The following is a 23,405-nucleotide window of genomic DNA, read 5'->3' on the forward strand; positions in this document are numbered from 1 at the left end:
CTGCTATCTAATCTTTCTTTTCTATATTTTGCTGTCTCCCAACAGTATAGGTGTCAGTAAAAAGGGTTAGAAGAAAGTGTACTGTCTCTCCATCCTTCTCTTGTGATAACATCATCCCACATTTTTCTTTAGTTACAGTGACTACTAATCTATATGTAATTGTGAGGAGCCATGTCTTGTCAATTAAATTTCTCTTAAGTTCTTAGGTTCAACTAGGCACACTAAGTTTTTCAGAGTCCAGTCCTGAAAAGGAGCTAGCGGAATGGGAACTGTGAGGACCAGGGGTAGCTGGTGGTGCTGACTTCAGCACCCCTGAGTCCTGGCCCTCCCTCTGTCCCAGGAGGAAGAGGAGGTAGAACGAGAAATCATAAAACAGGAAGAAAGTGTGGATCCTGACTACTGGGAGAAATTGCTGCGGCACCATTATGAGCAGCAGCAAGAAGATCTAGCCCGAAATCTGGGCAAAGGAAAAAGAATCCGTAAACAGGTCAACTACAATGATGGCTCCCAGGAGGACCGAGGTGTGTGTGGCCGGCCCCGCCCCCCACCCATGGGCCGTTCCACTAGAGCAGTGGGCCCCGCTCATCTGCCCTCTCTCCCTCCAGATTGGCAGGACGACCAGTCCGACAACCAGTCCGATTATTCAGTGGCCTCAGAGGAAGGTGATGAAGACTTTGATGAACGTTCAGAAGGTGAGGGCTATGCCTTTCTGCTGGCTTTTAAATATTACTTTATTTAATACCTCTATCAGTGTCACTCATGCATCCTTTTCTTCTTGCAGCTCCCCGCAGGCCCAGTCGTAAGGGCCTGCGGAATGATAAAGATAAGCCATTGCCTCCTCTGTTGGCCCGTGTTGGTGGGAATATTGAAGTAAGTGCTATTTGATTCTAAGGAACGGTGGTGGGTGAGTGCTTGATATTTGGTCTTTGATGGAATAAGACCTGCTCCTTCTCACATAGGCTCCTTCTTACTCTAGGTACTTGGCTTTAATGCTCGTCAGCGAAAAGCTTTTCTTAATGCAATTATGCGATATGGGATGCCACCTCAGGATGCTTTTACTACCCAGTGGCTTGTGAGAGATTTGCGAGGCAAATCAGAGAAAGAGTTCAAGTAAGTTGAGAGATGGAGTGACTGATAATAGAGCAAGAGCTTTTAATCTCTGGGCATTCCAAACAACTAGTCCAGGTTGTGCAGGGAAATTGTCTGTGTCCTCTGTTGGAAGTTGACGGGTGAAGCTGTTAGTAATAGGGCTCTTTGTTCCTACCTTCCCTAGAAGAGAACCTAGGCCATGGTGTGGGGTCTGGAGAATCAGCCTTCAGTGCGATGGTGGGCTTTATCTCAAGATGGAGCCGAGTTGTGGTCTAAGTTAATGCCTAAGTGGTAGGAAAGATCTCATCTAGGAGTTGGCCTGTTAAACAGGAGTTGCTGTTTAACTCCTCTTTCACTTTTTTACTACAGAGCTTATGTGTCTCTTTTTATGCGACATTTATGTGAGCCTGGAGCAGATGGGGCTGAGACCTTTGCTGATGGTGTCCCCCGAGAAGGCCTGTCCCGCCAGCATGTCCTTACTAGGATTGGTGTCATGTCCTTGATTCGAAAGAAGGTGAGCCCTGAGTCTCTTTACATTGTTCAGAGTTTCTGGGGAAACTGGAGGGCCAACAGGAAAGGAGCCTACAGCTGGAATTAAGTCTTCACCATTTTGTCTTGTTGCTCCAGGTTCAGGAGTTTGAACATGTCAATGGACGCTGGAGCATGCCTGAACTTGCTGAAGTAGAGGAGAACAAGAAAATGTCGCAGCCAGGGTCACCTTCCCCAAAGACTCCTACACCCTCCACTCCAGGGGACACACAACCCAATACCCCTGCACCTGCCCCACCTGCCGGTAAGTGTGTCTGTACTCTTTTTTTTTCCTGTCTTTTGTCCTCGCCTGTGCTTTTTCTACTCCCTTGTGCTCAGCTCTAACAGGGGAATCTGGCAGGACACAGAGCAATCTCCCTCTCAGTTTAGGAGAGCCGTCCTAAGAATAGGGCTGGCTCTTAAAGGCACGAGAGGACAATTTAAGATGAGACAGACTGAGCAGGTGTGACCTTCTCGCTGATCTAAGACCTTCCTCCTAATTGTCTTCTATTGGTCTGCAGAGGATGGGATAAAAATAGAGGAGAATAGCCTCAAAGAAGAGGAGAGTACAGAAGGAGAAAAGGAGGTTAAATCTGCAGGCCCAGAAGCCACTGTCGAGGTAAGAGATCGGGGAGGGGGGGTGACTGGATGCCATAACACAGATACGTGGATAAGCCCACTCATTCTTTTCAGTTGTTGGCCTCTCTGCTTCAACTTAAGTCTTTTTTTCCTTTGAAGTGTACACAACCCCCTGCCCCTGCCTCAGAGGATGAAAAAGTCCTTGTTGAACCTCCCGAGGGAGAGGAGAAAGTGGAAAAGGCAGAGGTGAAAGAGAGAACAGAGGAACCGATGGAGACAGAGCCCAAAGGTATCCACATTTTCAAGTACTACATACAGATCCTTGCAAAGCTCTTGGACTTTTAGCTGGGCTGTGGAGATGTCAGGAAGAAGTGACACACTGAAGTCCTGCACTCTTGATTTTAAATTGAAGGTTTAGTCCTCCTTAAGATGTCTTTTATGCTGTTAATCATTGAGATTTAGGATTAATACTGTTCCTGGGGCACCTGGGTGGCTCTGGCGGTTGAGCACCCACCCGACTTTGACTCAGGTCATGATCTCATGGTTCACAGGTTTGAGCCCTGCATTGGGCTCTGTGCTGACAGCTTTTCCAGAGCCTGGAGCCTGCTTCAGATCCTGTGTCTCCTTCTCTCTCTGCCCCTACCCCATTCATACTCTGTCTCTCTCTGTCTCAATGATAAATAAATGTAAAAAAAAAAAAAACCCCAAAAAACAGAAGAAGACTGTTCCATGGGGTGCATGGGTGGCTCAATCAGTTAAGAGTCTGACTTTAGCTCAGGTCATGATCTTGGGGTTTGTGAGTTCAAGCCCCAAGGCAGGCTCCTTGCTGACCGTGCAGAGGCTGCTGGATTCTATCTCTGCCCCACCCCCAATTGCATGTGCTCTCAATCTCTGTCTCTTTCTCAATATAAACAAACAAACTTTAAAGAAAAAGACTGCTCCGTTTGGCTTTGGTGAGGAACACAGAACACTCTTTTTTTTTTTTTAATTACTTTTATTTTTTGAAGTTTATTTTGAGAGGGGATAGAGGAAAGCACCTGTAAGTGAGCATTAGTGGGGGAGGGGCAGAGAGAATCCCAAGCAGGCTCTGTGCTGTCAGTGCAGAGCCCCACTTGGGGCTAGATCCCACTGTGAGGTCATGACCTGAGCTGAAACCAGGAGTTAGATGCTCAACTGACTGAGCCACCCAGGAGATCCCTTGTTTTTTAAAATGAATTATTTTTATTTATTTTTTATTTTATTAAAACATTTTATTAAAAAGATTTTAAAGATTTATTTAAATTAAGTAAAAATTTTTTAATGTTTATTTATTATTGAGAGAAAGAGCATAAGCATGGGAAGGGCAGAGAGACAGGGAGACACAGAATCCGAAGCGGGCTTTGGGCTCCGACAGGCTCCGAGCTGTCAGCCCAAAGCCTGATGTGGGGCTTGAACTCACAAACTGTGAGATCATGACCTGAGGTGAAGTCAGATGCTCGACCAACTGAGCCACCCAGACACCTCCAATTTTTTTTTTAGTGTTTATTTTTGAGAGAGAGAGAGACAGTGTGGGTGGGGAAGGGGCAGAGAGAGAGAGTGACATAGAATCTGAAGCAGGGTCCAGGCTCTGGGCTGTCAGCACAATCCCATGAGCCACTGGATCATGACCTGAACCGAAGTTAGACACTCAACCAACTGAGCCACCCAGGCACTCCTTTAGTTTTATTTTGTTTTAACATTTATTTATTTATTTTGAGAGAGCTACGTACGCAAATGGGAATAGGGCAGAGAGAGAGAATCCCGAACAGGCTCTGTGCTGGGCTTAATCCCCCAAGTTGTGAGATCATTACCTGAGTCAAAATCCAAAATTTGATGCTTAACTGACTGAGCCACCCAGGTGCCCCAAAAGATTGTTATTTAAGTAATCTGTACACCCAACATGGGGCTTGAATTCACAAGCTCGAGATCCAGGGCTGCGTGTCTATGACTTAGCCAGCCAAGTGCCGCAGAACTTTCTTTATACACTCTCAGTGCTGTCTGTTCTCCCCAGGTGTTGCTGATGTGGAGAAGGTAGAGGAGAAATCAGCAGTAGATCTGACCCCCATTGTGGTAGAGGACAAAGGTGGGTGTTTGGAGAAGCTGATAGTGATTAAAAAGGACTCTGAAACTAGATGCAAGGATTTTATCTTTGGGATACCTCCTGGCCTCTTCCCATCTACACCCATATAGCTATTTTATCTGAAGCTAAAAGACTTCTTCTGTCCCTACATACGATATATGTTTGTCATGAGCCGGTGGCACCTTTTTCTGGTTTTGAGAAATACTTTTGTGGAGAAAGGGTGGAAGTGGCTGAATACTTAACAGCCTATAATGCTGTGGGTAAAGGCCAAGGTGCTATGCTTCTGTGTGGAGCTGACATTTTTCTTCTGCATATCTTGTAGAAGAGAAGAAAGAAGAAGAAGAGAAAAAAGAGGTGATGCTTCAGAATGGAGAGACCCCCAAGGACCTGAATGATGAGAAGCAGAAAAAAAATATTAAACAGCGATTCATGTTCAACATTGCGGATGGTGGTTTTACTGGTATGACAATGAGGGACCATCTGGGGTTAGAAATATCTGAAGGGAAATCAGGGTTCCTGTCAGAAGCCAGGGGGCAAAGACTACTAGATGAGGGACTGTCAAATATTGATTCATATTCCTCTGGTTCTGTGTTAGGAAGCCATAAGCATACTACTAAGGTGGCATCTGTAGGGGCAGAGATTAAGAGCTTTTTGAATTCTTAAAGACATTTGCCTCTCTTTTTCTCCCCAACCTTCCCCAAATTCTCTTCAGAGTTGCACTCCCTTTGGCAGAATGAGGAGCGGGCAGCCACGGTCACCAAGAAGACTTACGAGATCTGGCATCGGCGGCACGACTACTGGCTGCTGGCTGGCATCATAAAGTATCCTTTGCCTGAGTCTGGGTTGAGGCTCTTGGTGAAGGTTTCTGAAGGTCCTATATTTGAGGTTCTTACTTTCCTTGTTTTTTTCCTGAGCAATTTTCCAATAGCCATGGCTATGCACGGTGGCAAGACATCCAAAATGACCCACGCTATGCCATCCTCAATGAACCTTTCAAGGGTGAAATGAATCGTGGCAATTTCTTAGAGATCAAGAATAAGTTTCTAGCCCGAAGGTTCAAGGTGAGCAGGATGGGGAGGAATATAGTGTTTTAAGTGACAACCTTGATTTGGTTTGATCATTTATTTATTTATTTATTTATTTTGGGGGGAGAAGGAGGGGCAAAGAGCAAGAGGGAGAGAGAGAATCCCAAATAGGCTCTGCACTCTCAGTGCAGAGACCAACGTGGGGCTCAATCTCACAAACTGAGATCATGACCTGAGCTGAAATCAAGAGTCGAATGCTTAACCAACTGAACCATCCAGGCGCCCCGAAGTGACAGCCTTTAAAGTGCAGAAGGGACTACAAAGGAGGGAGTCTCTTCACATAGCCATGCTGTTTATTGTGTTTTCCTATGTATATTACATAACCTTTTATATTCTATGAAAGGCTTTGCTCCCAAGTATCTTCAGTGTTAGAAATCCAAGATATATAGGGGCATCTGGGTGGCTCAGTCAGAAAAGCATGCAACTCTTGATTTTGGGGTTGTGAGTTCAAGCCCCACAAATACAGAGATAACTTACACAAATAAAAAGTTAAAAAACAAAAAGAAATCAAGACCTAGACACTTGAAAATTAACCAGGTCTTCAAGGGCTGAAGATGACTGTGCCTAGTAAATGACACAGACAAAAGGGCACTTGGCTAACTCAGTAGAGCATGCAACGCTTGATCTCAGAGTCGTGAGTTCAAACCCCATGTCGTGCATGGAGACTACTTAAAAATAAATACATACTAATAAATGACACAGGCATGCAGTGGATGTGTTGGGGGACCACGATAGGTTGGAGTGTTCAGGAAAGTTACAGAAGTGGGACTGATTTGGATCTCTGAAGAGGGAGGGCTGTCAGGGGGCTAGTGGTAGCTTTTTTCTGGGTTTGAGAGCACCTGTGTCAATAACAGGTGGGGTGGATGCAGAGAGGAGATTTAAAGGTAGAGCTTCATTCTCAGAATCACTAGGATTAGTAAGCCCAGGCTGAAGAGAGTATCAGTCTGGAATTTAGCAAATGTACATTGAGGGCATTTTTGTACAGACCATCAAAATGGGATACCATGAAGACAAGATACATGGATTTTAAGCTGAGTAGAACTGGTATAACATAGTACACTAATGAATCTTCAAACATGTTCCAAGCAGTGAGTGGCACAGGGATACAAAGACAAACAAGGCATGGCACCTGTTCTCAAGCAACTTTTGGTTTAGAGGCAAATGTGTGATAAAATAAATGGCACTCTGTGTATTGGGAGAGATCCATACAGAATTTTCTGGGGGGAATTGGGGAGCCAGAAGAGAGCCCCCAAATGGCTTTGTGAAGAAGAAGATGTTATTGGAATTAAGTTTTGATTAATGTAATATAGATGACTGGATAGAAACAGAAGGCTGTTTGAACCAATGGGATTAGGTAGGGCAAAGATCTAGAGGCAGCAGAGCTTGCTGTTTGGAAACAGCAAGAAGGCCACTTGCTTGGGTGATGTTGGGAGGTAGCTTGAAGAGAGGTAAGGGCTAGAGGTCAGTAGGTGGGTTTTTGGTACCAGCTGAGAGAGTTTGTACCTTACCACATAGTTAATGGGCAGCCATTGAAGGTTTACAAAGAGTTTTGATACGACCAAGGGAAATGGAAACAACATTCATGAGATTATAGAGCTGCCATAAGTCATGAGGTAGCAAAGGCTGGGGTGTGGTGCTGGTTGTAGAAAATGAAAAGGATAAGATGAAGGAAACAAAATACCAAATAATTGATAGGATTTACTGATTTGTTGTAGGGTCAGCAAACCTTTTCTATTAAAGGGCTCGATAGTAGCTATTTCAGGCTTTGTGGGACGTACATGCTGCAAATACTCTTTGTAGTGTGCAAGCAGCCACAGGTGATACACAAGTAAGTATGAATGTGTTCCAATAAACCTATATTTATTGATGCTAAAATTTGACCTTCACATAATTTTTATAAAGTGTCACAAACTTGATTTTTTTCTAGCCAATTAAAAATGTAAAAAAACCGAGGCACCTGGCTGACTCTTGACCTTGAGGTTATAAGTTCAAGCCCTACAAGGGTGTGGAGATTACTTAGAAAAACAAAATATTTTTTTAAAAATGTAATAAACCATTCTTAGCTTCTTGGGCTATACAAAAACAGCCAGTGGACCAGATTTTGGCCATAGGCCATAGTTTTCTGACTCTTACTGGATTTGAGATACAAACTAAAGTTCTGAGCCTGTGTCACCAAGAAAAATTATCATTGGCAGATCAGGGAAGTGAGAAGAGGGAGCAGTTTGTAGAAAACAAGAAGTTCAATTTTAGGAAAGTCCTAGTGTCCTGCCACCCCCATCACCATAAACAAGTTGGGTCACAGAGTGATCAATCACACATGAGTGGGATCAGAATGCTCAGTGCCTGAAACTGAGGTTCGAAAAGCATTAGATCATTTGCATAGAGGTACTGGCTGAACTGGGAAAAGAGAAATCACTTAAGGGAGTGCTTTAAAAGAATAGCAGCAAGCCAAGGGCTGGCCCTGGAGAAAGCTCATCGTTTGGGACAGTAAGAGGCAGTTGGTGAAGGAGACAGGGTATATAGATTGAAAGTAGATGCCTGGTCTGTCTGGGGATAGATTATTCTGCTTGATGGAGCATGTCTTGTGGAAGAAACAACAGCCCATTATTCTCATTCTGTCCTACTTCCTGACCCCTAATGGCTTTATTGTTTTTGAGAACTAGTGGATGGATACTTGAGCAAATTAAGTCTTATAACCTCGGAAACAGTATTCTGTCCCTTGGAATATATATTGCAAAGAACCTTTTATGTAGCTCTGTCAAGTACCGTGTAAGTGTTCATTGTGGTATAATTTTTGGTCGTGGGGCCTGGAGGCAACCTAGATGTTTGGGACCCTGACTGGGAGTGTGCGTAGGTGAAATGTGGGTTCACATCATGAAGCGTTCTAAGGAACAGAAGGAACAAAATATATGTGTTAGAACAACATAAATTGAACATTTTAAAAAGATCTGAAGTGGGGAATGGAAGCAAAGACTTTCTATGTATACAGAACAACGTTTTGTTAAATTAGAAATAATGCACATGAAATGATACTCAGTCTTCAAGAACGCCAACAAAAAGCCACTCAGTATATTATAAGCGTTGCCTGTTGGGGAAGGAAAGGGAATGGGAGTGAGATGAGACAAAAGAAAACATAATTTTAAAAAGTACAACAACTTAAATGTAGGATGTAGGTATATCCATAGGAGGGACTATCATACAACCACTAAAAAGCATCTTTTGTCAAGAGCAGTTAATAGTAATGGAAGGTTTTTACTATGGAATTTTGAGTGAAGGCACAATATAGATCTATAGAGAGAGTGAACTCAGGTACATAAAAAATATAGATTAAAAATTGAGCATATTAACAGTATCTCTAGGAGGTAGAATTACTTAGGATCTTAATTTTTATATGCTCTGTTTCCTAAATTGAAACTATCATTTTTGTATAAGCAAATCAATAAAGGGTAAAGAGTTCTAAAAACAAGGACTTCCAAATAGGGATAGAAAAAGCAAAAGCAATGTGATGTTGAACTGCTGGTACAGTGGGGGGGGGGGGCAGGGGAGGGCATCTGTACGGTTTTTCATAGGTTCTGAGAAGCCTGTCAGAAATCAGCAAAGCGAGGATCAGTCCAACTCCTGTCTCCTCTTTATCCTCCTCCAGCTCTTAGAACAAGCGCTGGTAATTGAGGAACAGCTGCGCCGGGCAGCTTACCTGAACATGTCAGAGGACCCTTCTCACCCTTCCATGGCTCTCAACACCCGTTTTGCTGAGGTGGAGTGTTTGGCAGAGAGTCATCAGCACCTGTCCAAGGAGTCGATGGCAGGAAACAAGCCAGCCAATGCGGTCCTCCACAAAGGTAGCCAGTGGCTCCCCTGCCTCCTGCTGGCTCAGACCTCCCCCCCCCCCCCCCCATATTTACTCCTTGTTTCCAAGACTTTTTCAGAGTCCCTCTGTCTGGGATCTTTGCCTTCTTCCTTGAAAAGCTAATGTCTTAGAGGTTATCAAGGGCAGTAGTTCTTTGCCTCTTTTAACTCAGTATATCAAGTTCTTGGAGGTAGAAAGAAAAGCAGAAATGCAGTATCATATGAGATACTTTAGAGATTACTTCAGGTGATTTAAGATCTGGCTAGATTCTAGATCCCTTTCAACATTTCATTTTTTTAAATGTTTTTTTATTTATTTTTGAGAGACAGAGCATGAGCAGAGCAGGGTCGGAGAGAGAGGGAGACACAGAAATTGAAGCAGGCTCCAGGCTCTGAGCTAGCTGTCGGCACAGAGCCCGATGCGGGGCTCGAACCCATGGACTGTGAGATCATGCCTTGAGCCGAAGTCGGACGCTTAACCGATTGAGCCACCCATTTACTTCATTTCTAAATAAAGTTCAAACATGGGGGCAGGGTGGAGGGTGAAATGAGGAAAAGAAGGCTGTTACAAAGGAAGGAGGAGACAGCTTCAGAAGATGGAGAGGGAAGATGATGAAAAAAGGAAACAACAGGAATAAGCGCTCATGGAGGGAGAATAGAGATATGAGACAACATGGAACAAAGTGCACTGAGGGCTAAGTGGGGTAAAACAGCGTCATGGACAGTTGGAAGTGGACTATGATAAGTAATAATTTGGGTATGGTGGAGGCCGGTTAGGTCACTCAGTGACTAACGACCTTACTCCAGCCCATCAGTCACTTGGATCAATGAGAAGTAACCGAGGGGCCTGCCTGGTTCATCATGCTAAGAAGGTTCTCAGCCTTGACTACCACAGCTCACCACCTGTTTTTTCCCCCGTATGCAGTTCTGAAACAACTAGAAGAACTGCTGAGTGACATGAAAGCTGATGTGACTCGACTCCCAGCTACTATTGCCCGAATCCCCCCAGTTGCTGTGAGGCTACAGATGTCAGAGCGTAACATTCTCAGCCGCCTGGCAAACCGAGCACCCGAGCCTACTCCGCAGCAGGTATACTGTTTTCTTCGGGCCAGCTGTTCCAGCAGAGTCAGTCTGGAACTTGTAACTTTGCTCTCCTGGGTGGGGTGGGGTGGGGTGGGGAGAGTGCTTACCAGTGAGTTCCCTTGGGATTGGGTAGATTCCTATGGTTTGGAATTCTGACTCCCTTGGCTCTCTTTCCTGTAGGTAGCCCAGCAGCAGTGAAGATAGGATCAATGACACCACCTCCACCGCTGAGCAGTGACCTTCCTCACTTTCCCTTGCCCAGCTTCTCCCCTGGGGCCTGAGAGACCCTCTCCTTCCTACTGCCCCATCCTCCACATTGTAAAGGAACAGCCCCCAGTGCACTGGGGAAGGGGAGGGAGTGAGGGGCGGTGGTGCCCTTCCTGCTGAAGAGACAAGCAGCAGTAGCGCCGGCGCCATCTGCAGGGAGCTGGCGGGCTGGCCTTCTGGGCCCTGGCTTCACCCCACTGTAACGCCTGTTACACACAAACTCTTGTGGGTTCCCGCCAGGCTTGAAGAAAATGATCTGAATTTCTTCCTCCTTTTGGTTTTATTTTGTTGGTTTATTTTGTGTTTTCTTTTCTCCTTTTTTGGGGGTATTCAGAGTGGGCCGGGCCCCTGGGCGAGACACAGCTACCTCTGTTGGCATCTTTTTAATACCAGGAACCCAGCGGCTCCAGCCACTGAGCAGCTAGAATGAAATAAAGTGGAAAAAGAAAAAAAAAAAAGGAAAAGAACCAAAAGCATAAAAAACCACAGCAAATTTCTTGATGAAAATTGAAAATAAAAGTTTCCTTGTATTTTAGTGCTCTGGTTCAGTGTGGGTGTAGGTGCAGGTGGATGAGTGTGTATGACAGCTCTGGGAAATGTGTATTTGAAACCTGAGGGGGTCACCTTGTGTTCTGGTATTCTATAGAAGAGCCATGTTCTGTTTGTGTGCATGTGCTTTACGTGGTGAAGACCAAGGATGACTGCCACCTGGAAAATGCAAGACTCCGAGACTACACCTGGGTCCATACCCTGTACTACTGATTCATAGCTTGGTGACCTGAGGGAGTTTACTTATCTGGGCTGTAGATTTCTCGTATAAAATAAATGTATCTTCCTCATAGAGTTGTGAAGATAAAAATAGTAAAGTACTTGGAAATGTTTTTAATAGCTGCTAAGCAACGCCTTCGTGTTTCTTTGAAGGAAGGCTGAAATTTTTTAACTTCTGTGAAATTAGGACACAAGACGTCTTCCTGTACCCTCTAGAGATGTGAACCCAGGCAGAGCGGAACCTTACTTAACCCGATGAGCGGGGGTTTGGGGGGTCGAAGAAGCGGGTTTCCTAATCAAAGGGCTGGGACGGGAGAAGCATGGGATTCCATGGTCTTGAGACGATGCAGGGCGGAGAATGCCAGGAGGCCGAAGTCTCACGCCCTGGTTGGAGGAGGGGCGGCTTGGAGGTATCGGTTCTTCCCACTGATAACTGCAATGAGGCAAGAGGCCAACCCTTTGCAGACGGGGGTGGGGTTGAAAAGGGTTCCGTCCGCATTGCTTTCTCCGCTCTCAGGGAGTGAGTGAAGCGGTCCTCCGCCAAATTCCCTCCGGCGGAGCTGCAGCCAGCCCCGCGCGGGTTCCCAGGGGAAGCATACGTTCCGGGTTCTGCGACCGGAAGAGGCGGGGCCTCGAGGCGGGCGCGCTCTGTGCGTCTGCGTGAAACATTTTCTTAGCGTGTGGCGTCGGATCCTAGGCTCGGAGTGCACGTGGAGTACCGAGTTGCTTATCAGGGGGGCCATTCGGGCCTGGACCTTATTTCAAGTGAGCCAAGGCTTCGGGTGGGTGTGGAGGAAGTCAGGGAAGGGTGGCCGCACCGACGCAGACTGGGGTGCCAGGAGGAGGACGCAGTACAAATGATTTGGGACCCAAGCGCTGGGTCCAGCATGGGATGAAGGTTTTGTCATGCTGTTAGGGGCTGTTGGTGCCAAGTAGAAATTCGAGGCGATGCCCATTCCCCGTCTAATATGCTAAGTCTGCGGTTTCCGTTACCCTCTCCAACACGCGCGACTCTATCTTCTCCCATTTTTTCTTTTCCCCAGAATTATGGGGCGCAAGTTGGACCCGACGAAGAAGGAGAAGCGCGGGCCAGGCCGTAAGGCCCGGAAACAGAAGGGTGCTGAGACCGAACTCGCCAGATTCTTGCCTGCAGGTAAGGGTTAGGCCTGACCTCCAACCCCCTCACCTGCTCCCCTCTCCAGCTCTTTAGGTTTTGCACCATTTTTTTCAACTGTATCACATCGTCCTCCATCTTTAGTCTCTGTATTCGCTGTTCAAGTGGAATTTTCTTTGAGCCAAGTTATTAGGTTCAGGCAATTTGAAGAGAAACTAGAGTATATCGTATGAGTTATTAGTATGAATCAAACACTGTTTTCAGTACTTAGAACTCAGACACAGCAGGAACTGAAGCACCCATGCAAGGGGAGGTACAGTTTAACGCTGAGGGAGTTTAGAGGACCGACACAGAGTTTAAAAAGATTTTAAGCTGGGGGACACCTGGGTGGCTCAGTCGGTTAAGAGTGGGACTCTTGATCTCAGCTCAGGTCTTGATCTCAGGTCATGATCTCAAAGTTTGAGGGATTGAACCCCTCTTAGGGTTCTGTACTGACAGCGCAGAGCCTGCTTGGGATTCTTTATCTCCCTTCTCTACGCCTTTCTCCCTCTGTCTGCCCCTCCCCTGCTCGTGCTTACTCAAGATAAATCAATAAACACTTTTTAAAAACGAAAAGATTTTAATCTGGGCTTGGGAAAATGGTGGACATTCCAAAAGTGGAAGTTGGGAAGGATGCCGTCTAGTCACCCTCAACTAGTTGCATTGCAGAGGAGATGGCTATGGCAAGGCACAGATCTGGTTCCCACATAGCAAATAGTTGGCTGCATGGAAGGCTGGGGTGGGAGAGAAGAATGGATAGGTAGTTTGTGTTGGGCATTTAGGGGGCAAAAATGCAGATAATTGAGGTATTAGAAAGTACTAGGCACTATGCTGAACCCTTTAGATACGTTGTCTCACCTCATTCTTTTAGTGCTCTATGAGAGAGGCATTGTTAAGGAAATAAATGCTGAGAGGTTAAGTAACTTGGTCATGTAAGTGACAGGGCTGAAATTTAAACCTTCTGTTTCTTGGAGAGCATATGAAAAAATTATCTACAAAGGTAAAATCTCTGGTTGGTCACTGAGTAAATTGAGAGGAAAGGAAAAGAGAAGACAGGGGTTTTTTTTTTTTGTTATAGAACTTTGTCCATTTCTTATAGACCAGCAGTGTTTCAAATGGTGGAGCTTCTATGGTCTTTCAACTCCTTCAGTCTTCTGTTGGCAGACTTTATGGTGGCAGAAAAAGTGGTGGTGTAGGAAACAGTCCCAGATCCCCACAGCGTAGTCTTTGCATCTTGATTCTGCCCCAGAAGGAGCATGTGTGTGTGGCATGCTGGCTTTCTTCAGTTTGTTTTCACCATTTTCCTGAAGGAGGAATCATAACGAGTCCCGTATTTTACCAACCCATTACTGACTCAGACCTTCTTTGGTGCCTTTAGTATGTTGCGGCATGCAAGGTCAAAGGCCAGTGAGAAAACATGAATTTTGAATCTTTTGTTGTGGTAATGCTATTGATTGGACTCAGAAGACTAGAGGGAGGCCCAGTTTGGATTTGGTTGATACACAACCAGATGGAGCTCATCTTTACACCTCTCATCCAGCTCTTCTTGAAGGGCTGTGGAGCAAGTTACAACACACACCCATTAATTTAGTATATTAATTCTTTTCTCACTTTTATTTTCTCTTCTAATGTTCATTTTTCATTTCCCATGTGACCTACTGTTCTGCCTCTCTCTCTTTTTTCAACACAGCGGGTGATGAAAATTCTAAGAGGCTGTCTAGTCGTGCTCGAAAAAGGTGAGTGTGGATGTCTAGACTTACATAGACCAGATTGGTACTGTTCATCATTAGTCACATAATCACGTGTGATCATGCTGATGGAAAGGGTCAGTATGTCCCATTTCTGTGGCGGAGCCTAGAGGTACGTTCTGTTTCCTCACTTCTTATATTGTTTCAGGGCAGCGAAGAGAAGGTTGGGCTCTGCTGAAACCCTGGAGACGCATAAGTTTCCTGGGGCCAAACCATTGCCTGGAAAGTTACCCAAAGGTCAGTGGACATAGGAGCTGTGTGCCACATGAGAAGTCCTCTGGGTCCTGGGTAGGGAAGGACTTGTTGAGCATTTCTGGAGTGAAAGGAGCAGCCAGAGGACATTTTTAGGGGTAGAAACTACAGGTTTCATCAGTGTATGGCTGCCATGAGTCCAGGATTGTTCAAACCCTTAGGTACCTCTGGAGGAGCTTTCCAGACACCTGGTAAGAAGGGAACCCAGTCCTTACTTCGTGCTTCTCAAGGCAAGAAGCGTCCAGCTCCAACCCATAGCAGTGAGGAGGACGAGGAGGAAGAAGACTCTGAAGAGGATGATGTGGTGAACCAGGGGGCCCTCTGGGGTTCTGAGGACAGTGATGCTGATATGATAGATGACTATGGTGTGGACTCTGACTCAGAGGACGATGATGAAGGTGAAGAGGTGAGGTTTATCTCTCTGGATGTTCAGGAAGGGATCCTTGCTTTTTAGTCTTTCCAGATCGTTGAAAACATCCCTCAGTGGCAAGGATAGAGGAGTAGAGAAAAGGGGTTTTAGTGTTCCATCACTGTTTTCCCGTCACTTGTGTCTTTGCTCAGTGCACATACAAGTATAGAAAAGCTGTGGAATAGAGCTTTTTTTTTAATGTTTTATTTATTTTTGATACAGAGAGAGACAGAGCATGAGAGGGGGAGGGGCAGAGAGAGAAGGAGACACAGAACCGGAAGCAGGCTCCAGGCTCTGAGCTAGCTGTCAGCAAAGAGCCTGACATGGGGCTCTAACCCATGAACGTGAGATCTGACCTGAGCCGAAGTCGGAGGCTTAACCGACTGAGCCACCCAGGCGCCCCAGAATAGAGCATTTTGAAATATGATACTGCTCAGTGGTGGTGAGGAGGTCAGGGGGATCCTTGAATGCCCGAGGTGAAGGGAATAGAAATGCATACACAATTTTTATAAAGCATTTGGTATCTGAGAACCTTAGGAATTTTCTTCCTTTTTTTTTCACTGAGGTTTAAGAAGTTATTTATGTAGGGCTGCCTGGCTAGCTTAGTTGGTAGAACATGCAACTCTTGATTGCAGGTCTGTAAGTTCGAGCCCCACATTGGGTGTAGAGATTACTTAAAAAAAATAAATAAAAAAAGTTGTGTCTGTATTACACAGTTAGTGTATGTTAAGAAAACTCAGGTGATACTGGGTTGCATAGGATGAAAAGAAAGTTCCCATTCACAGCCTTTCTCACAGTCTGCCTTTTCTCTACAAGAGTTACTGTTATGCGATTTGCAGACACCTTGTGGCCCATAATGCCCAAAACTCTGGAAACTGCCAAAATAAACAGTATCCTTCAGTAAATTATGGTTCATTTATATGCTAAATTAACATTTGGCTATTATTTGTATGAAAAAGCTGGTGATCTGTGAACGAATGAGAAAAGGCAGGAAACGTGTGAAAATGGATCGCGATTTCAACTATGTGAAAAATAGTATGTCTGGAAGAAATGTGGCAAAATGGATGCCCAAGGACAATTTTTGTCTTTTTTGTATACATATGGGGGTGTATTAACATTTAGAACTTTCAAGGGGAAGGGAATGATGCACCAAAGTAGACCAGTGTGATGAAAGGCTGTAGTCTGTTACTTTACTTTCAACAATGGTTGATATTGTGCCAATCTTACATTTGCTTCTTAGGAAACAAAGTACAGAGATGGGATACTATTTGGGAGGGTGAGAGGGCAGGCTTTGCATTACTAACCCCTTGTCTCTCTTTTCAGCTGCTGCCCATTGAGAGGGCTGCTCTGAAGCAAAAGGCCCAGGAAGCTGTTGCTGGGTGAGTTTTGGAAACTCTTAGGGTGGAGCCCAGCCAGCAGCTGGGATGAAGGAACCAAGGAAGGAGGAAGTGTCTGTTTTCATCTGCAAATCACTGTTTCTGGACCTGTTTGTAGGGGCCAGTGGAGTGAGGAAGAGACTGAGGAAGAGGAGGAAGCAGAGGAAGGGTCCCCTGAGTCAGGCCCCCAAAAGAATGATGAGACCGATGGGGGCCTGCAGATCAATGTGGATGAGGAAGAGCCCTTTGTGCTGCCCCCTGCTGGGGAGCTGGAGCAGGATATCCTTCCAGTGCAGGGTGAGGGGCAGGGAGAAGGTGCTTGAGAGAGGGGATTTCTAGGCCCTGGAACATCACGACAGTTCCTTAACACGTCCACATGCCCAGGCTCCAGACTTGCAGCGAATTCACAAGCGCATCCAAGATATAGTCGGAGTGCTGCGTGATTTTGGGACTCAGCGGGAGGAAGGTCGATCTCGTGCTGAATATCTGCACCGGCTTCAGAAGGACCTGGCCACTTACTATTCCTATGGAGACTTCCTGCTTGGCAAGCTCATGGACCTCTTCCCTCTGTCTGAGGTACTGAATCGGTAATCTAATGCCCTTCTACCTTTCCTTTCTTTTCTTCTGTATCTCACCCTGCATGAGGAAGGCAGTCAGCCTCCTTGCTCGCTCTTCTTCTGGCTGAGCTCCGTGGCCAGCCTGACTTGCTCCCTGCCACTTTGCTTTCTCAGCTTGTGGAGTTTTTAGAAGCTAATGAGGTACCTCGGCCCATCACACTCAGGACCAATACCTTGAAAACCCGGCGCCGTGACCTTGCTCAGGTGAGGGCTGGATTTTGAGATTTCTCTCAGGGAGGTGTTGATCTCTCTTTTTTAAATTTAATTTAGTTTTATTTTTTTAATGTTTATTTTTGAGAGAGACAGAGAGTGTGAGTGGGGGAGGGCAGAAGGAGAAGGGAGACACAGAATCTGAAGCAGGCCCCAAGCTCTGAGCTGTCAGCACAGAGCCCGAAGCGGGGCTCAAACCCACGAACCGTGAGATCCTGACCTGAGCTGAAGTCGGACGCTTAACCGACTGAGCCACCTAGGTGCCCCAGGGAGGTGTTGATTTCTAACCCCAGAGATCCTCTGTCTCGTTCTGAGGGAGTTGGGGGGGGTTGGGGGGGGGGGTCTTAGTACCTAAGCATTTCTTGGCATAGGCATGATACCAGAGGCAGACCCAGGCAGGCCTAGTGTCATGTTGGATTTATCTGACTCGCTCTGGGCCCAGGACCTCTGTGGAGGGGGAGACTCATCCCTTCAGCCTCTGTTCCCTGTGACAGGGTTGAGACACCTGCAACAGGAAAAAAAGTGCTGCCTCAGAACAAAATAGGAGTTATCTGCCTTTTAGATCATTGAAGAGTTGGTAAAACCGTGGTTCCTGCCTCTAGAAAAAGACATGACACACACGAACGAACAGTGTATTTTAAATCCTCACTTCCAAGGGATCAGGGAGCCCATGGGTAATGACCGCTGTTCTATGGTCAGTGGCGTGGCCCTACTCTATGCGTAGTCTTCTTCCTGGTGCGAAGGTAACCTACCTGATTATTGTCCTTAATGCGCTGTGATGTTACATTTTAGGGTGGCAGCAGGGGCTGAGGCTTCTGGAAAATCAGTTCAGTTCCAGGAAACAAAAGGACAGGAGCTGGCCGTCTGCTCCATTGGGCTGCAATTCAGACCTTGAGTTGGAGCCTCAGGCTCAGGGAAAGGACATCATAGGCTGATATGGGAGAGGCTGCACACTCAGTGAGTCTGTGATGATCCTGTTGTGACTACAAGCTCTGGAAGTTGTAGTGCCACAGACCTCAATAGAACCACGTTTTCATATTTCCACCTGTTCTCAGCATGTAGGAACCTACAAAGTTTTAAGATCTTCATTGTATCTGTAGGCGCTAATTAACCGTGGCATTAACCTGGATCCCCTGGGCAAGTGGTCAAAGACTGGACTGGTGGTATATGATTCCTCGGTGCCCATTGGTAAGTGCTCCCTGCCCAGTAGCGCTTCTGCCCCTGCCCTCATCGCAGCATTGACAGATGGGTGCCCTCCACAGGTGCTACCCCTGAGTACCTGGCTGGGCACTATATGCTTCAGGGAGCCTCGAGTATGCTGCCGGTCATGGCCTTGGCGCCCCAGGAACACGAGCGGATCTTGGACATGTGTTGTGCCCCTGGAGGAAAGACTAGCTACATCGGTATGAGAAGGGAAGGCAGGGGGTAGGAGACATCTGGCTCTCTGCTTTTGGAAGTAGATGGGGTGGCTGACTTGCTAGTGTGCAAAAAAAACATACATAAGCAACTAGCAGAGTGGTGAGGAGTATAGGCTCTGGAGTCGGCCTGGTCCAGCCCTGTGTGTGCCACTAACTACCCCTGTAACCTCAGGTAAGCCCCTGGTCTTCTCTTGTTATCTATATAATGGGGTAGTAACTGCCCTTGGCGTGGTGGTTATATCATACTTGGGTTGTTAGGACTGAGATACACTGTTAGAAGCCCTCGGTCAAGTGTTCAGTACATAACTAGTTATAACCACTTTATTTAGCTGTTAGCACCAAAAAGATGTTCAGTGAAAAGCACCACTCTGGCAGTCTTGTTGATCACAGGGTGCAGGTTGGGGAGGCCTGTACAGTAGATTGTGGTGGGGAGGTTCATTGGGAGCGAAGTTGCGTTGAAGTGGTACGACTTCACTTACGGGTCCTTGGGCAAGAGGGCAGCTGGCGGGTGTGGAGCAGAGGAGTGGGCTGGTGAGCACTGTGCCCTCCCTCCCCTCAGCCCAGCTGATGAAGAACACAGGTGTGATTCTTGCCAACGATGCCAATGCTGAGCGGCTCAAGAGTGTCGTGGGTAATCTGCACCGGTTGGGAGTCACCAACACCATTATCAGCCACTACGATGGGCGCCAGTTCCCCAAGGTGGGGTTCCCCTGTGTTTGTCTCTCAAGTCTTCCAGTTCACCTGCCCCCTTCCACCTCATGGCATTTAGACTTCCCCCTAGGAAATAATGGTGGTGCGGTATAGGCTGTCAAAGACAACTGATTGATCTGCCCCTTCTCCCCAGGTGGTGGGGGGCTTTGACCGAGTACTTTTGGATGCGCCCTGCAGTGGCACTGGGGTCATCTCCAAAGACCCAGCTGTGAAGACTAATAAGGTGAGGAGTTGGGGGGTGGGGTAAGGGTGAGAGTGAGGGCCGGCTCAGAGCTCTTAGCTGGGCCTTGCAGAGCTGGAATGGGAGGTGGAGGAGCACTGTGAGCAGTGAATAGGTCACCTCTTCTCCCGAGGCTGCCCTTTGAAATTCTGACACCCTTGCATCGGTCTCTCCTTGGGACAGGATGAGAAGGACATCCTGCGCTGTGCCCATCTTCAGAAGGAGTTGCTCCTGAGTGCTATTGACTCTGTTAATGCCACCTCCAAGACAGGCGGCTACCTTGTCTACTGCACCTGTTCCATCATGGTGAGGCCGTTGTTGCGGCAGACCAAGAGGGGCCAGGCTAGTGGGCTCTTTGCCCCTTAGAGCTCCCTTCAGCTCCAGCTCTCCTTTTCTGCCCATTTTTGTCTCCCGCACATATCTAGGTGGAGGAGAACGAGTGGGTGGTAGACTATGCCCTGAAGAAGAGGAATGTGCGGTTGGTGCCCACCGGTCTAGACTTTGGCCAGGAAGGTTTTACTCGCTTTCGAGAAAGGCGCTTCCACCCCACTCTGCGTTCTACCCGCCGCTTCTATCCTCACACCCACAATATGGATGGCTTCTTCATTGCCAAGTTCAAGAAGTTCTCTAATTCTATCCCCCAATCGCAAAGAGGTAAGCAGTCTGCCCTTTCTGCCCTTCATCACCACCTTTGCTCTCTCTACCTTTACAGAGGTGTGTGATGGCTGGGAAGGGAAGGATTTCTGCCTCCCTTATCCCAGCCTTTGCGTGCTTGGATGAGAAACCTTTATCATTTGTTAGAATTGTTCCTGAGCCTGGACCCCATTTGAGTATATGTTAAAGCATACGTGCAGACGGGGACTTTTTCCTTGACTCTGCCAAGTGGCTGCAGTCTTTCGGCACTAAATGCACTCCCAGTGCAGTTGTGGTTTCTTTTTCTTCTTGGCCGAGGGTTGCTTTCCTGGTAATAGACCCCTGCTGGTCCCGCACTGTCAGCACTGGGTTGGCACAAGACTCCTCAGAATTATCAGCAGTTCTCTGAGCCCATCACATTAATTGCAGATCTTCTCAGTCATCTTGAGTCCGGCCTCTCTGATCTCAGAGAGAAGGGTGGGGTTTTCTGGAACTAGCTGGATGGTTCTGCATGCTGGGATATAACTGCATTCTGGGATTTGCTAGGTGTAGTTAGAAGAGGGAGAGGCAGGTTTCTTGGAATATGAACCGTGACTTACTGAGTTGATTTTTTTGTTGTTTGCATATTTATTTAAGTGACCTCTACACCCAGCACGGAGCTTGAACTCATTACCCTGAAATCAGGAGTCACATGATCTACTGGCTGAGCCAGCCAGGTGCCCCAATTTTTTTTCTTTATAAATAATGTCCCCCACAAAAATCACATCTGAATGTTAACAGAAACCTTAAGAACTAGAAACATTTGCTATAATTTTTTTCACTGTAACTTTAAAAGTACCTATTTAATGTCATTTCTCATTTATTTCTTACTAGCTTGTTCCTTGTTGCTATGGGTGACTTATTTTCTTGCATCTCCTCAAAATCCACTTGAAAAAAAATGGTCTTTGATTTTAAAAAGCCCAGTGCTTCAGGTATATCCAGGATTCACCTCCTCCTCAGAGTGTCTTATTACCTCCTGTCCTCAAGGGGGCACAGCTTGGTGTGAAACCCTTTTTGCCTAAAGATGGGGAATGATCCTTTTCTAGTAATTTATTTTTTGATCCCTTTCTTTTTAATGCAAGGTTCCACTATGATTTGAGTAAAGGCCAGGTGATACTTAGTAATCTGAACGTAGGTAGTCTGCTCTTAGGTGCTATCCCAACTGTGTGGAACGCTTGGCCGACAGTCACCTGGCAGTTTCCTTTTCTCTCTCTCTCTCTCTCTCTTTTTTTTTTTTTAATATTTTTTATTTATTATTGAGACAGAGAGAAATAGAGCATGAGTGTGGGAAGGGCAGAGAGAGGGGGAGACACAGAATCCTAAGCAGGCTCCAGGCTCTGAGCTGTCAGGACAGAGCCCGATGCAGGGCTCGAACCCACAAACCGTGAGATCATGACCTGAGCCGAAGTTGGACGCTTAACCAACTGAGCCACCACCCAGGTGCCCCAGTTTCCTTATCTTAATACCACTACTTACTTGCTCCACTAATGATCAGGATCCAGTGACAAGGCCTGTTTTTTTCAACTATATGCTTTATTTTATATTATATTATATTATTTATTTTTTAAAATAGTTTATTAGTTAAAGTGGTTTCCATACAACACCCAGTGCTCTTCCCCACAAGTGCCCTCCTCCATTACCACCACCTCCCTTCCCCCCTCCCGCCTTTTCCTTCAACCCTCAGTTCATTTTCAGTATTCGATAGTCTCTCAAGTTTTGCATCACTCTCTCTCCCCAGCTCTCTTTCCCTCTTCCCCTCCCCCTGGTCCTCCATTAGGTTTCTCCTGTTCTGTTAGACCTATGAGTGCAAACATCCATATGTTTAATTTTAAACCAGGAAATTCTGCAGCTTCCACGCCTGCAAACCTAGAGTTGCCTGAGGTGAAAAGTCAGGTGACCCCCAAGCCTGAGGGCAGCAGCCAGCCTGCCAAGAAGGCCAGAGTGGCTGTGAAAGCAAAGCAGCAGTTGCAGAAACGGCAACATCCCAAGAAGGCCTCCTTCCAGAAGCGGAATGGCATCTCCAAAGGGACAGACTCAAGTTTGCTCACTGTGTCTTGCGACCCAAAGTCCCAAGCTGCTTCTAAGCTCCAGGATAGTAGTCAGCCAGCTCAAAAAGCTGAAGTGATCAAGGGACCACAGGTGCCTAGGAAACTAAAGCAACAGTCAGCCACGCCACCGGCTTCCAAGAAAGTTGCCTTCCGGAAGCAGAATGCTGCTAAGGGCACGGACACAGAAGCACCTGTGTTATCCCTCTCTAAGACCCAGACCACTCTCAAGCCTGAGGACTGTGATCAGCTCCTTGAAAACAGCCAAAGGGCTAAGAAGGTAAAGCAGAAGTTGCCAGAACAGCCTTTCAAGAAAGCTGCCTTCCAGGAGCAGAATGGCATCCCCAAGGGGCCTGAGACTTCCATTGTGTCCCCTCTTGGTTCCAGCCGGCCCCCACCAGCAAAGAGGAGAAAATCTCAGCACAGAGGCAGCAGCAATCTGTTGTCTTAGATGAATGATTGAAAGACTGGGGTGGCTGGTTGCTGTTATCACTGGGCTGGAACTCGTACCTCTGTGAGGTTGGCGTCCCCACTGTGCATATGAAATCTAATACACGTTTTATAATCTCGGCCACTGTGTGTTTTTTGAGGGGACTGGGTCCTGGCTTTGCTTCTTAAGGGTAGAGGTGGGAAGGTGGGACAGGTAACCCTCTGAAGAGAAGAAACTGGTAAAGCTAAGAAACTCGTTTCAGGCTCCTGGGTTTCCTTGGCCTCCCCAGTTCCCAGGGAAGGAGAGTCATGGAGTCAGAGCTTAGGGTGTTTGGGAAGAGAAGAGGAACAGGGGATGAGGATGGGCATCCCGCCACCAGAACCAAAGGAGTACCGAAGGGCCTGGATGTTTTGCATCTCTGCCACCCGGGCTAGATTGCAGGCATGGACACTGGGATCTGCCCAGCCTCAGACCCGGAAAGGTCCAGGTGCCAGCCTCCAACTGAACCTTTCATTGGCTTCCTCTCTGCCCTCCCCCGCCCCCCTGACCTCTGCCCCTCCCGTCGAGCCGTCTGATTGGTTGCCCCGTGTCCTCCTGGCGCCTCATTGGCTCTTCTCCCTTGCCCTCCATCCCTGCTCCTGTAGCGGTCTCCGTCTTCCAGCAGAAGACGCAGCCATGAATCCGTTATTCGGCCCCAACCTCTTCCTCCTACAGCAGGAGCAGCAGGGCCTGGCCGGGCCTCTGGGGGAACCCCTAGGAGGCGACCACTTCGCCGGGGGAGGAGACGTGTCCCCGGCGCCG

General features: G+C 47.0%; 2 protein-coding genes and 1 non-coding gene across 9 annotated transcripts in view; all 3 read left to right on the plus strand.

Moving 5' to 3' along the window:
* CHD4 (chromodomain helicase DNA binding protein 4) overlaps positions 1–11,064 on the plus strand; it is a 31,060-nt gene extending 19,996 nt beyond the window's left edge. For 3 of the 7 annotated variants that reach the window (XM_029953625.1, XM_029953623.1, XM_029953620.1), the window contains exons 26-40: positions 341–521; positions 606–692; positions 782–870; positions 977–1,110; positions 1,459–1,603; positions 1,717–1,882; positions 2,139–2,236; positions 2,356–2,485; positions 4,226–4,297; positions 4,617–4,754; positions 5,007–5,115; positions 5,223–5,355; positions 9,023–9,221; positions 10,151–10,314; positions 10,489–11,064. In XM_029953625.1, coding sequence (XP_029809485.1) covers positions 341–521; positions 606–692; positions 782–870; positions 977–1,110; positions 1,459–1,603; positions 1,717–1,882; positions 2,139–2,236; positions 2,356–2,485; positions 4,226–4,297; positions 4,617–4,754; positions 5,007–5,115; positions 5,223–5,355; positions 9,023–9,221; positions 10,151–10,314; positions 10,489–10,506 — 1,863 coding nt within the window. In that variant the 3' untranslated portion in view covers positions 10,507–11,064. Of the gene's footprint in view, positions 1–340; positions 693–781; positions 871–976; positions 1,111–1,458; positions 1,604–1,716; positions 1,883–2,138; positions 2,237–2,355; positions 2,486–4,225; positions 4,298–4,616; positions 4,755–5,006; positions 5,116–5,222; positions 5,356–9,022; positions 9,222–10,150; positions 10,315–10,488 lie in introns of all 7 variants that reach the window. The other 4 variants (XM_029953621.1, XM_029953624.1, XM_029953622.1 and 1 more) reach the window with 3 other exon arrangements.
* On the plus strand, positions 1,918–2,057 carry LOC115305858. The gene has a single exon (XR_003915047.1).
* A 932-nt stretch (positions 11,065–11,996) lies between the features above and the next one.
* Positions 11,997–22,744, plus strand: NOP2 (NOP2 nucleolar protein). Its single transcript, XM_029954781.1, has 16 exons — positions 11,997–12,108; positions 12,387–12,496; positions 14,187–14,232; positions 14,393–14,481; positions 14,658–14,902; positions 16,229–16,284; positions 16,400–16,560; positions 16,658–16,857; positions 17,013–17,102; positions 18,209–18,296; positions 18,371–18,511; positions 19,086–19,225; positions 19,371–19,460; positions 19,641–19,763; positions 19,883–20,111; positions 21,967–22,744. The coding sequence occupies exons 2-16, from the start codon at positions 12,391–12,393 to the stop codon at positions 22,623–22,625; spliced, it is 2,463 nt and encodes an 820-aa protein (XP_029810641.1). The 5' UTR covers positions 11,997–12,108; positions 12,387–12,390; the 3' UTR covers positions 22,626–22,744.
* The last annotated feature ends 661 nt before the right edge of the window (positions 22,745–23,405 follow it).

This window comes from Suricata suricatta, chromosome 10 (genome assembly GCF_006229205.1).
Source record: "Suricata suricatta isolate VVHF042 chromosome 10, meerkat_22Aug2017_6uvM2_HiC, whole genome shotgun sequence".
Classification (NCBI taxonomy): domain Eukaryota; kingdom Metazoa; phylum Chordata; class Mammalia; order Carnivora; family Herpestidae; genus Suricata; species Suricata suricatta.

Excerpts from the sequence above, each read along its gene's own strand:
- NOP2 (XM_029954781.1), top strand. The coding sequence starts at position 12,391 with ATGGGGCGCAAGTTGGACCCGACGAAGAAGGAGAAGCGCGGGCCAGGC. Across the intron at positions 14,233-14,392 it reads TCTAGTCGTGCTCGAAAAAG|GGCAGCGAAGAGAAGGTTGG; the intron begins GTGAGTGTGGAT and ends ATATTGTTTCAG. Across the intron at positions 20,112-21,966 it reads TATCCCCCAATCGCAAAGAG|GAAATTCTGCAGCTTCCACG; the intron begins GTAAGCAGTCTG and ends ATTTTAAACCAG.